This window comes from Tenrec ecaudatus, chromosome 5, assembly GCF_050624435.1.
Source record: "Tenrec ecaudatus isolate mTenEca1 chromosome 5, mTenEca1.hap1, whole genome shotgun sequence".
In the NCBI taxonomy this organism is placed as follows: Eukaryota; Metazoa; Chordata; class Mammalia; order Afrosoricida; family Tenrecidae; genus Tenrec; species Tenrec ecaudatus.
This window is the reverse complement of record NC_134534.1, coordinates 92319640-92332509: the sequence shown is the minus strand read 5'-3', so window position 1 is coordinate 92332509 and position 12870 is coordinate 92319640. Positions and strand designations below refer to the sequence as shown.

Sequence of the window (12870 nt, the reverse complement as noted above, 5' to 3'; positions counted from 1 at the left end):
CAAGATCAACAAACAGAAGTCCATTGGACTGTTGTACATATCGAATAAGACCACAGAAGAAGATAAAAAAGGCGGTATCCTTCACAATAGCCAAATACAAATAGAAATATCTAGGGATTTACCTGATTAAAAAAACAAAAGATCTATACGGGGAAAACTATAGAACACTATTACAAGAAACCAAGAGCGACCTCAACAAATGGAAGAATATCCCATGCTGATGGATTGGAAGACTCAATATAGTTAAGATGTCAGTTCTCCCAAAGGCACTATATAAGTTTAATGCAATCCAGATACAATTACCCTCATCTTTCTTCAAAGAAATGGAAAAACTGATTACCAACTTCATATGGAGAGGGAAGAAGCCCATAATTAGCATAGAACTCCTCAAGAAGAAGGCACAGTGGGAGGGCTTGTTTTACCTGACTTTAGCACATACTATACAGCCACAGTTGTAAAAACTGCATGATACTGGTACAATGACAGATACTCAGACCAATGGAAAAGACAACTGATCTTTGATAAGGGCCCCAAAAATATCAAATGGGAAGCAGATGCCCTCTTTAACAAGTGGTGCTGGAAAAAATGGATACTTACTTGCAGAAAAATGAAGCAAAACCTTTATCTCACTCCTTGCACAAGAATAAACTCAAGGTGGATCACAGACCTTGAAGTTATATCCCAAACTATTAGGGCCATCAATGAGGGAATTGGGACCAACTTGAGAACTTTGGCACAGGGAATACACAGGCTATCAGAAATAGGGAAGGACACAAACACAGAGGAGGCACAAATTGACAAATGGTATATACTGAAGATAAAACACCTGTGTACATAAAAGAACTCACCAAGAGAGTAATAAGAGAGTCCACAGACTGGGAAAACATCTTTAGCCATGACACATCAGACAAAGGCCTATTACTAAAATCTACAATACTCTGCTAGCCTTCAAAAAGAAAAACTAACGACCACTTGAGAGGTGGGCAAAGGACTTGAACAGAAGTTTCACAGGGACAGAAATCCGAATGGCAACAAACATATGAGAAAATGTTCCCGATATTTAGTCATAAGAGAAAAATGTAAATTAAAACAACAATGAGGTGCCACCTAACACCCTCAAAGGTAGCCCAATTCAAAAAAATCAGAAAGCAACAAATGTTGGAGGGGCTGTGGGAAAACAGGAACTCTCATCCACTGCGGGTGGACTTGTGAGTATGTAGGACCACTACGGAAATCGATCTGGCGTTATCTAAAACAGATGGCAATTGAGTTACCATACGACCCAGCAATCCCCCTACTGGGCATATCCCCAGAAGAGGCAAGAAACAAACCAAGGCCAGACATCTGTGCTCCAATGTTCATTGCAGCACAGTTCATTCACAATTGCAAGGAGTTGGAAGCAACCCAAATTTCCATCAACTGACAACTGGATTAAAAACCTGTGGTATACACATACAATGGAGTACTATGCATCACTAAAAAGCAGTGATGAACGTATGAAACACATAGCGGCATGGGAAGAAATGGAAGAAATCATGAGAAGCAAAGTAAGTCAGACACAAAAGGACAAGTACAAAATGAGCCCGCTGAGGTAATCATTTTAAAAAATGCAAAAGGGGCATAGGGAAAAAGCTACTGTATACAAACATTCTTGGGGTGAGGACCGTGTAGTATAGCCAGGACCGGATCAAATCCATGGATGCACATGCTAGACAACTGGGAAGGAGGTGGGGAAAGGGGAAAATAAAAGGATGAAAATAAGGAAGAAAAGGGTGGTGGGGGCATGGGGCGTTAACCCACCCAAGGGGAGGGTATTGTTTATATCTCCACAGGGGAAGAGGGACCAGACTTCAACCCAGTGCCCCAAGTTGTGAATGCAACATTCCAGCGTGGAGTTGGGAACCAGTGGAGAGGTCTGGGAGGCTGGCCCCAGTACCAAATACTAAATGGATGCCTGCTCCTCCCCCTGAAGAATTTATTTCTAAGGATAGCATTGAATCTGCAGTTCCAGGAGAGGGACCTGTCTGATCAGAGCACATGGGAGCAGATGAAGGGGGAGTAGGAGTGGAACATATCCTGTCCCACCAGGCCTTGAGGATGATGACCCCAATTAGAGCAGCCAGTCCACAGAGAGGAACATATGGCCAGCCCCACTATGAGACATGATGTTCCTCACTGACCCATGGCCCTGCAGGGGACAGCACCGGAGACACAGTGTGGGAATTGTGCCCGACCTGATCCCAACACACCAAGGCAAAGCGCTGGGGGAGTGCAGCAAAACAGCAAGGGAATGGAGCGGCAAGGTCCCTAGGGAATGCTGAAGATAGACTTTGGGGCCAGGGCATTGTGCCCCAACAGACTGGACTGGAAAACACTCCTAAAGGCCTATAAACAATCCTTGAACTAACTATAAGCTTTTCTTTCTTGTGTTTTGTTCTTTGTCAGTGGTTTGTTGTTGTTGTTGTATATATATTGTTGTTTGGTTTTGCCCTGTCTTGTTTTTGTGCATGTTACTATATCCGCAGGTCTGTCTAAATATGATAGGCTGGATGAACAAGCTGGAGGAAAAACAACAGGACCGACAGTTCCGGGGGAAAATGGGATAGGGGGAGGTGGGGGGCGGGTGTTAAGGAAGTGGTGATAACCAATCCAGGGACAAGGGAACAACAAGTGATCCAAATTGGTGGTGAGGTGAGTATGGCAGGCCTGGTAGGGCATGATCAAGAGTAATGTAACAAAGAGGTATTGCTGAAACCCAGGTGGGGACGGAGCATGACAGTGGGACAGGAGGAAAGTCAAGGGAAATAGAGGAAAGAGCTGGGAGGCAAAGGACATTTACAGAGGTCTAGACAAAGACATGTACATATGCAAATATATTTATGAGGATGGGGGAACAGATCTATGTGCCTATATTTATAGGTTTAGTATTAAGGTGGTGGAAGGACATTGGACCTCTACTCAAGCACTCCCTCAATGCAAGAATACTTTCTTCTATTAAATTGGCATTCTATGATGCTCACCCTCCCAACACAACCGCTGAAGACAAAGCGGGTGAACAAGCAAATGTGGTAAAGAAAGCTGATGGTGCCTGGCTATCAAAAGATATAGCATCTGGGGCCTTAAAGGCTTGAAGATAAATAAGCGGCCATCTAGCTCAGAAGCAATAAAGTCTACCTGGAAGAACACACCAGCCTGTGTCATCACGTGGTTCTGAAGGGATCAGTTATCAGGCATCAAAGAACAAAAAATCATATCATTGGATATACATCTCCATGATACAATCGCTGAGGACAAACAAGTGCATAAGCAAATGTGGCAAAGAAAGCTGATAGTGCCCCGCTATCAAAAGGTATAGCGTCTGGGTTCTTAAAGGCTTGAAGGTAAATAAGCGGCCATCTAGGTCAGAAGCAACAAAGCCCACAAGGAAGAATCACACCAGCCTGTGTGATCACGAGGTGTCAAAGGGATCAGGTATAAGGCATCATCAGAACAAAAAAATCTTACCATAGTGAATGAGGGGGGAGTGCAGAGTGGAGACCTAAAGCCCATTTGTTGGCCACTGGAGATCCCCTTGAAGAGGGGTCTAGGGGAGGAGATGAGTCAGTCAGGGTGCGATGCAGCACCGATTAAGAATACAGCTTTCCTCTAATTCCTAAATACTTCTTCCGCCCCCCACCCCCACCTCCACCCCTACCCCACCCCCACTACTATGATCTGAATTCTACCTTGCAAGTCTGGATAGAGCAGAGGATGTACACTGGTGCAGATAGGAGCTGGAGGCACAGAGAATCCAGGGCAGATGATACCTTAAGGAACAGGGGTGTGAGTGGCGATACTGGGAGGGGAGAGGGAGAGGGGGTCGGAAATAGGGTACCAATTACAAGAATCTCCATGTGACCTCTTCCCTGGGGGACGGGCAACAGAAAAGGGAGATGTCGGACAGGGAAAGATATAACAAAATAATAATTTATAAATTACCAAGGGCTCATAAGGGAGGGGGAGTGGGGGGGGAGAGGACCTGATGCAAAGGGCTTAAGTGGAAAGCAAATGCTTTGAAAATGATGAGGGCAATGAATGTACACAGATGTGCTTTACACATTTGATGTATGTATGAATTGTGATAAGAGTTGTATGAGCTCCTAATAAAACATTTTTAAAAAAAAAGAAATTCCCAATGTAGAGGTAATTAATGTGATTTTAAGATAGAAGAGATGTCCGAGACTAGAGTCACATCCTGACACAACTCTTGTCTTGGTGTGCTAGAGTCCTCGGAGAGGACCTGCTGGCCTTGATTCACTGGTGGGGCAAACAGTGCCTCCACTAGTGCCCAGGTCAGAAACATGCTCTGCCAGCACCAGGCTCCTGGGAGGTGGGAATGGTGGGCATCTTGCTTTGTACCTGTCAGTATTGGAACCTGGTGTGACACAAGTCCAAAAAAAAAAAAAAAGATAGAAGAGATGATTAAAACATAGTACAAATTTTATTTTAAATTAAACAATAACCTCAAAGAAAATTGATAAGTGTTCTCATCAAAATTAGGAAGAGGAAAACCATAATGATTCAGCAAACAATAAAATAATAGCAATGAAGAAAGAGAGAAGAAAACTAAGAAGCAAAATGAACTCAACACAAGTTTCTGTGGAAGAAACCAGCAGCATCACACAAACATAGCAAAATGGCAAAACATGTCCACACCTTCTGAAGCTCCCCTGCATGTGGATTAGATCCTTCAGTCCAGAGACAGAGAAGCAGAACGGGAAGAAAACAACCCACACAGTATTGTATACTATGTACAGTAATCATACCTTAGACACAAAAGTAACAATAGAATGCACACCAAAGGTTGGAAAAATATATCAAGCTAATAGCAACCAACAAACACAGGAGTGGCTGTATTAATTTCTGATGAAAAGAACTTTAAAAAAGAAGCAAAAGAGAAAGATATTATAAAATATTTAAAGTATCACCTAAACAAGAGGACACAGCCATAATATATGTTTATGTAGCCAATGAAAGAACAGCAAAATACATAAACTTTAGCAGATATATACAAGTCCAAAATAACAGTAGGATATTTTGAAATAACAGTAGGATATTTTAAAATAACACTTTTGATGAAGGACTGAAAGAAACTCAATAAAGATGCTGAAGAACTAAACAAAACTAACCAACTTGACCTCATAGACATAGAACACTCCACCCCAAACCAGAAATACATAATTTACAAAGAAAAATACATAATTTTCTAGCACATGCGGAATATTCTTCAGAAGATATCATCTGTTAGGCCACAGAGCAAACCTGAATAAGTTTAAAACCAGAAATTTTACAAAGCATCTACTTCACATCACAACACTCTAAAACAATAAATCAGCAATAAGAAATCAAGGAAACGATCAAGTACATGGACACTGTATAACACCCTGCTACCTGCTGTCTAAGGCCGTGGCCCACCTCTGGACTATGACATCGAAGACAGTAGACTGAGACGTTGGTCAGCTGGCTTCTTAGTGAGCAAGACAAGTATGTAGCTCCTGGGTGTCTGCTCAGGTCAGTAGAGAAACCCCCAAGCCGTCTCCTTACCCTGTTGGATAGTCATCAACCCAATTGCTTCCATCATCCTCCTACAAGTGGGATTCCTACCAGTTGACAACAGGCTTACTTTCATTTCAAGAAACACTGACATCAGTATAAAAAGTATTCACACACTACCAACATGGAGCAGCATCATGTCAGGCCACCTCACCTATTAAATTCATGTAGGTCAAATGAGTCTGTGTGTGCGTGCGTGCACACACATGTGTGTTTCCAAGTCATTCCAACTTGTGCTGCTGCTGTTAGGGGCTGTTATGTTAGGTCTGACTCGTCACAAACACTGGTTGTACAGCCCCAGCCTCATAATTATTGTTATGTTTGATGAATCCACTGTTGTAGCCACTGTGTCAGTCCATCTCACAGTGGCGCTTCCTCGTTCGCTTCTACTTTCCCAACCATGATGTCCTTTTCTAGAGACTGGTGCCTCCTGATAAGCATGTCCAATGCACAGGAGATGAAGCCATGTCCACCTCACTTCTTCAGGAGCATTCTGGCTGTACTTTTCCCAGGACTGATTGGTTTGTTCTTCTGACTGTCCATGGTACTTTCAAAATTCTTTATAAATACCATAATTCAAATACACCTATTCTCCCATCTTCTTTATTTCTTGTTCAGGTTTGATATGCACATGAGATGATTTAAAAATATCATTGTTTGGCTAAGAATCACCTCACTCCACAAAGTGGCATCTTTACTCTTCAACTCTTTAATGAACTCTTATACAGCAGATATGCCCAGTGCACGATGTTATTTTATTTCTTGAATGGCTCTTCCATAAGCTTTGTTGATACCGGCAGAATAAAATCCTTGACACCTTTAATCTTTTAAAAAAAAATCATTTTATTGGGGGTTCGTACAACTCTTATCACAATCCACACATCCGTCCACTGTGTCAAGCACATTTGTTGCCATCGTCATTCACAAAACATTTTCTTTCTACTTGAGCCCTTGGTATCAGCTCCTCATTTTTCCCCTCCTTCCCCTACCCTCCTTCCCTCCCTCCAAAGCTCTTGATAATTTATAAATTATTATTTTTTCATGTATTACACAGTCTGAGGTCTCCCTTCACAACTCCCCACGCCGCCCCCCCCCCACCCCCGTCCCTCAGGGAGATCATTGTGATTGGTTCCTCCTTTATCCCTTCCCTTCCCCTTCCTGGTATCACTAATCTCATTATTGGTCCTGAGAGGATAATCTATCCTGGACTCCCTTTGCTTCCAGCTCTTATCTGTATCTGTGCACATCTTCTTGTCTAGCTACATTTGTAAGGCAGAATTGGGATCATGATAGGGGGGGTGTGTGGCAGAGAAGAAGCATTAAAGAACTAGAGAAAGTTGTATGTTTCATTGTTGCTACACTGCACCCTGACTGGCTTGTCTCCTCCCCATGACTGTTCTGTAAGGGGATGTCCAGTTGCTTATAGATGGGTTTTGAGTCCCCACTCCACACTCCTCCTCATTCACAATGATATGAGTGTTTGGTCTTTGATGCCTGATACCTCATCCCTTTGACACCTCAGGATCACACAGGTTGGTGTGCTTCTTCCATGTGGGCTTTGTTGCTTCTGAGCTAGATGACTGCTTGTTTACCTTCAAGCCTTTTAAGACCCCCAGATGATATATCTTTTGATAGCCGGGCACTATCAGATTTCTTTACCACATTTGCTTATGCACCTGCTTTGTCTCCAGCGATCGTGTCCGGAAGGTGAGCATCATGGAATGCCGGGTTAATAGAACAAAGAGTTCTTGCATTGAGTTCTTGTATTTGAGTGGAGGCCCAATGTTCATCTGCTACCTTAAGAGTAAACCTATAAATATATGCACGTAGATCTATTTCCTCATCATATTTAAATATATTTACATATGTAAATGCCTGTATTAAACCCTCTATAAATGCCCTACCCTTTGTCTCCTAGTTCTTTCCTCTCTTTCCTTTTACTTTTCTCTTAGCCCGTTATCATGTTCAGCGTTCATTTGGGTTTCAGTAATTCCTCTTGGTTACAATGCCCTCGATCAAGTCCTACCAGGCCTACTACACATTCCTCGATATTGGATCATTTGTTGTTCCCTTGTCCCTGGGTTTACAACCCACTTTCTTCCCCATCCCCACTTCCGTCCCCCTCTCCCATGTTGCCCGGAAGCCATGAGCCCCATTGTTTTCTCCTCCAGCTTGTTTATCCCACCTATCTTATCTAGATAGACCTGCAGAGATAATATGCACAAAAAAACAAGACAGAGCAAAACACAGCAATAGAGGAAACAGAACAACAACAACAACAACAAAAAGAAAAAGTCTGTAAATAGTCCAAGGTCTGTTTGTTGACCTTTAGGAGTGTTTTCCAGTCGAGTCTGATGGGGTGCCATGCTTTGGCCCCAAAGTCTATTTTTGGTATTCCTGGGAACTTCGTTGTTCTGCTTCCCTTGCTGCTCTGTTGTTTTGCCTCAATGTGGTGGGGTCAGATCAGTCACAATTCCCACACTGTGTCTCCAGTGTTGTCTCCCGTAGTGCTGTGGGTCAGCGAGGGATGTCATGTCTTATAGTAGGGCCAGCTCTATGGTCCTCTCTGTACATTGGCTGCTCTGAGCGGGAATATCATTCTCAGGGCTTGGTGGGCCAGGATGTTCCACTCTCTCTTTCTCTCCCTTCATTTGCTCCCATGTGCTCTGATTAGACATGTCCCTCTCCCTGAGCTGTAGCTCCAGTGATGTCATCTGAAGTGAATTCTTCTGTGGGGAGGGGGGCTGTCCCCCTAGTTGGGATTGGGGCTGGCCCCGCAGATCTCTCCATTGGTTCCCTGCTTCATGCTGGTATGAACAACTTTAATCTTATCTCTACCTATCATGGTACTGTTTATTTGTTCAATAGTGAAGGTTTTGGTTTTCTTTACATTGAGCTGTAAACCACAGTGAAAGCTACTGCTTTTTATTTTCATTAGTAAGTGCCTCAAGTCCTTCTTTCAGCAAGTCAAGCTGGGTCATCCGCACATCAGACGGTAATGAGCCGTTCTGCAGGCATGATGCTGCATTCTTCCTTATATACTCCAGCTTCTCTGGTTATTCGCTCAGCATACAGACTAAGTACTGTAGGAGGATCATCTCAGTTCATAGCAATCTGACAGGAGGAACGAACTGCCCCACAGGGTCTCCCGGGGAGTATATTTTAAGGGAGTCGATCACTGGGTCTTTGTTTTCCTCATGGAGCCAATGGGTGAGTTGTAACTGCCAACTTTTTCATATTAGCAAACAGCCACTTAACCATTACACCACGGAGGTTAATCCACTGTTAATGTCTCCATACAACATTCTGGAACGAAGTCTAAAATAATACCACTTAAAGCGATCTTGTATTGACAGTTTACCTTTCATGGTTGGAAGAGGGCTGCTGTGTCCATCGAGCTGTCCCAGTGGGTCATTTGGACCAGAAGCCTCCACTTCCCCTAGACAAAAGGGAAAGATTCCATATGTTAAATATGTTTCACTTTACTGGTCTTTCATTTCCTTCATAGATAGACACAGTAGTATTCTAACAAAACTGCCAGGTGTTTAAAGAATACTGTGAGGTATAAGGCATTACGGGAACTTTGCAAAGGCCTTTATGGTATCATATTTGATACAGCAACGAGAAATTCTTTGTGAATGCTTTGCAGTGCAAGCTAGTAAAACAGACCTGGGAAGCACTGAACTTTAAACATAAGAACAGGATGGACTTTTCTCAAAAGGTATTCATGAATGCTGCCTTCCAGACAAATAAAATCACATAGACAGACAGCCACATTCAGCTGGTTCCCTTCAAGAATACAGCTCACGATAATAAGATGACAAACTCTGAAGTGGAGCGTTTCTTTGCCAACTCACTCGCCTCTCCACAACCTGACTCAGGGATGCAGCGACGTGAACAGAAATATTCCACAGATCTAAAGGACAGATGCTTTCCTGGAAACTAGTCTTTACAGTAACACAAATCCCAACATGCAGCGGCCCACTGTGGTAGTTACATCAATTTCTATTTTTAAAAAAGCACCATGTTGGGGGGCTCTTACAGCTCTTATAACATTCCATACATCAACTGTATCAAGCAGATTTGTACATATGTTGCCATCATCATTTTGAAAACATTTTCTACTTGAGCCCTTGGTATACGCTCTTTTATCCCCCTCTCCCTCCACCCTCCCGAATCCTTGATCAATTATATATTGTTCTTATTTCGTAACTTACACTGTCCATTGTCTTCCTTCACACACATTTGTTATTCATCCCCTTGGGGTGGCGGCGGCTATATATCCAATCTTGTGATGGGTTCTCCCTTTCTCACCCAACCCTCGCTGACCATCCCCCTACCCTCATGGTATCACTACTACCATTCCTGTTCCTGAGAGTTTATCTGTCCTGAATTCCATGTGCCGAGAGCTCTTAATGGTACCATTGTGTGTTCTCTGGTCTAGCCAGGTTTGTAATTTAGAACTGGGTATGGTAGTGGGAGGGAGGAAGTATTCAGGAACTAGGGGAATGATGTGATTCGTTGGTTGTTACATAATTTCATGTCAGCTTGAAGATATATGTAAAAGTGTAGGGATGGTATTCAACCTGTCAATCAAGTCACAGCAGGATGGTGCCTCCTTGTAGGTGTGGCCTTTGCCATGTTTCCACCAACCTTTAATTCACACAACTCTGCCCGCACAGACCTGTGATCTTCCAGCATTCGGCATCATTGCACGTGGCTGTGTGAGTCTGAAGAGGGGCTGTGGCAGTCACCTAATCTGGTATCAATTTAAGAACTGAGTGTAGGGGTGGAGTCTAGGCTGTCAATCTGGTGATTAGCCAATGAGACTTCTGTGGGCATGGCCTTCTCCTGAGAATTCTGGGAAATCTGGCACTTCCTCCTTGGAGGCGGAAGGCACCTCTCTCTCTGCCACTTCCTGGGAGACATTGCAGAAGACAATCCACATGGATGCAACTAGGCCTTGGAAGCTGGAGAAGCCACAGAGAGACCCCTGCCAGCGCTGAGATGTTTCCAGTGACACTGGATTCATAGACTTTCTACCCACTGGCCTGTGATCTTCTGCATTCGGCGTCACTGCATGTGTTTCATGAGTCTGCAGAGGACTTTATAGATTGCTATCAGAAATATAGGCTAACATCGGCCTTACGGACTTGCTCTGGACTGGGCTGGAATGTTTTCTCAATGTTCAATTGCTCTTGTATATAAGTCTCATTCTTGAACACATATGTGTGTTCATGTATTTGTTTCTCTAGTCTACCCAGACGAACACAGGGACTTATGGATTAGTATCAAACTTAGGACTTGAGTTGGACTGGGCTGGGATATCTTATTGATAAGTAAGGACTTCTTGATATAAATGTAGATGTAATTGCTTCTTTCTTCCACATATGAGTGTCACTGGATTGTTTCTCTAGTCAACCTGGCCTACCACACCCACCCATCAAATCGTAAAGCCTATCTGCGGGCAACCATCCCCAAACACCCTCCACACCAAAGGCAAAGCACAAAGTTACCCGTGTCAAATTTGTACACTTAGTTTCAAATATGACATGAACCATCTGCTCACAGCCCCTTCATGGCTTTTGAATCCCCGGGAAGGATGAACATGTGTGACTGACAACCTACATAACTGTTTTGAGGTCCTTACTCAACTCCTGCCTCATCCCCGCCTACTCCTTTTCCCTCTTACTTCTGCTTTCCTACTTTTAGTTATGATCTTAGCCTTGACTGGCTCCCACTTGTCAAAGGAGGTTACAATTTGTGAAATGAGGGAGGAATGTTATCACCACATCCCGACGTCCAGGGTAGTCTATAATCCAATATGAGGTCTTTCTACCAGTAGGGATTGGGAGACAAGAATTAATGAACAAAACACCTGTGAACAATTGGGATGCCTATTAAGGTCTTCTTGGAAAAGGTGAGTTCTAAAAGTGACTTACAAATGGTTTCCAGATAGCACCAGGCACATAAGATTAACTAGTTGTTTGGCTACACAAATACTAACTGGTGTACTTTAACAGCAGTGATGTCTCTAAGTGAATCCGCTCTGTTTCACTGACTCCTGAAACCCTAACTGCCTGTAGCACCTTGGAGTTTAGTATCAGCTCCTTTCTGACCACAGGGGTGACTTGTGTCTGAACGAATCCTTTGGTTTTCATTCTTCCTCTATTTACAGAGGCTCTGTTTTCCTTATCACTTCTAGTCCAAACTCAAACCCCCAACAGAAGCCAAGCTCTGTGTATGTCATTTTCATAACATTCTCTTGCGGGGAAAACAAGTCTTTATTCTTTAAAAATGCCACCACCACCCCACAAAGTGTCAATCTTCCTCCTATGGCTATCATCTCCTTTTTCTTTGAACTAGTAATTGCATATGTTGGTTCCATGGAAGAATTCTCCCCTTCCTGGAAATTAGTAATACAAATCCCTACATGCAGGTGCCCATCTATCAAGTAGGCGAGAGACCCACTGCACTTCAAGTGCAGCCGCCACTGGCTTGTGTGTTGTTGTGATGCTGAACAGGTTTTAGCAGTACTACCAAACTAATTTGGACAAGGAGGGAAGCTTGACAATCTACTCCCCAAATAGTAATGAAAACTATGAATCACATAGTCTTCTCTTTTGTGCATGGGGTGTAGTGAGTCAGGGATGACCTTAACAACAATTAACAACTAGAAACCTTCTCAACAGAATGTAAGTAGATTGAAGATAGAAGGCATTCCATAAAAGGTGGCATAACATAAGAACTAATCAACATTCAACCATTTCAAGTGGTAGCATAAGAGCAAGAACTAATGGTACTGAAGGAAGAAGTCCAAGTTGTATTCACAAGATAAGCAAAAAACAAGACTCTCTTGGAACTGGTGGAAAACCAGTTGGAATGTTTTCAACAAGCTGGTGAAACACTGAAAACACTCACTTGTCTAAGCCAAGAAATTTGAAAGGCAGCTACTTGGCCAACTGACTGAAAGAGATCCACATTTGTACCCATTCCAAAGAAATGTGTTCCAGCAGCATATACAAATTATAGAACATTATCATTAATATCACATGCAAGTAAAATTTTGCTGAAGATCATCCAACAATGGTTGCAGCAATACATTGACAGAGAGCTTTCAGTTTTAGGCTGATTCAGAAGAGGATGTGAAATAAGCAATATCACTACTGATTTCAGATGGATCTTGGCTTAAAGCAAAGAATACCAGAAAGATGTGTACTTGTGTTTTATTGACTATGTAAAAGAATTTGACTGTGATGATCATAACAAACTATGGAT

General features: G+C 42.9%; 1 protein-coding gene and 1 non-coding gene across 2 annotated transcripts in view; one reads left to right on the top strand and one right to left on the bottom strand.

Moving 5' to 3' along the window:
- The window catches only part of ROR2 (receptor tyrosine kinase like orphan receptor 2), a 285132-nt gene that overhangs the window by 68997 nt on the left and 203265 nt on the right, over window positions 1-12870 (bottom strand). Inside the window, exon 2 of the mRNA XM_075549750.1 lies at window positions 8954-9031. Coding sequence (XP_075405865.1) covers window positions 8954-9031 — 78 coding nt within the window. The remainder of the gene's footprint in view (window positions 1-8953; window positions 9032-12870) is intronic.
- On the top strand, window positions 4215-4344 carry LOC142449615 (small nucleolar RNA SNORA3/SNORA45 family). Its single transcript, XR_012784749.1, has one exon. It is a non-coding gene; the product is annotated as a small nucleolar RNA SNORA3/SNORA45 family (small nucleolar RNA).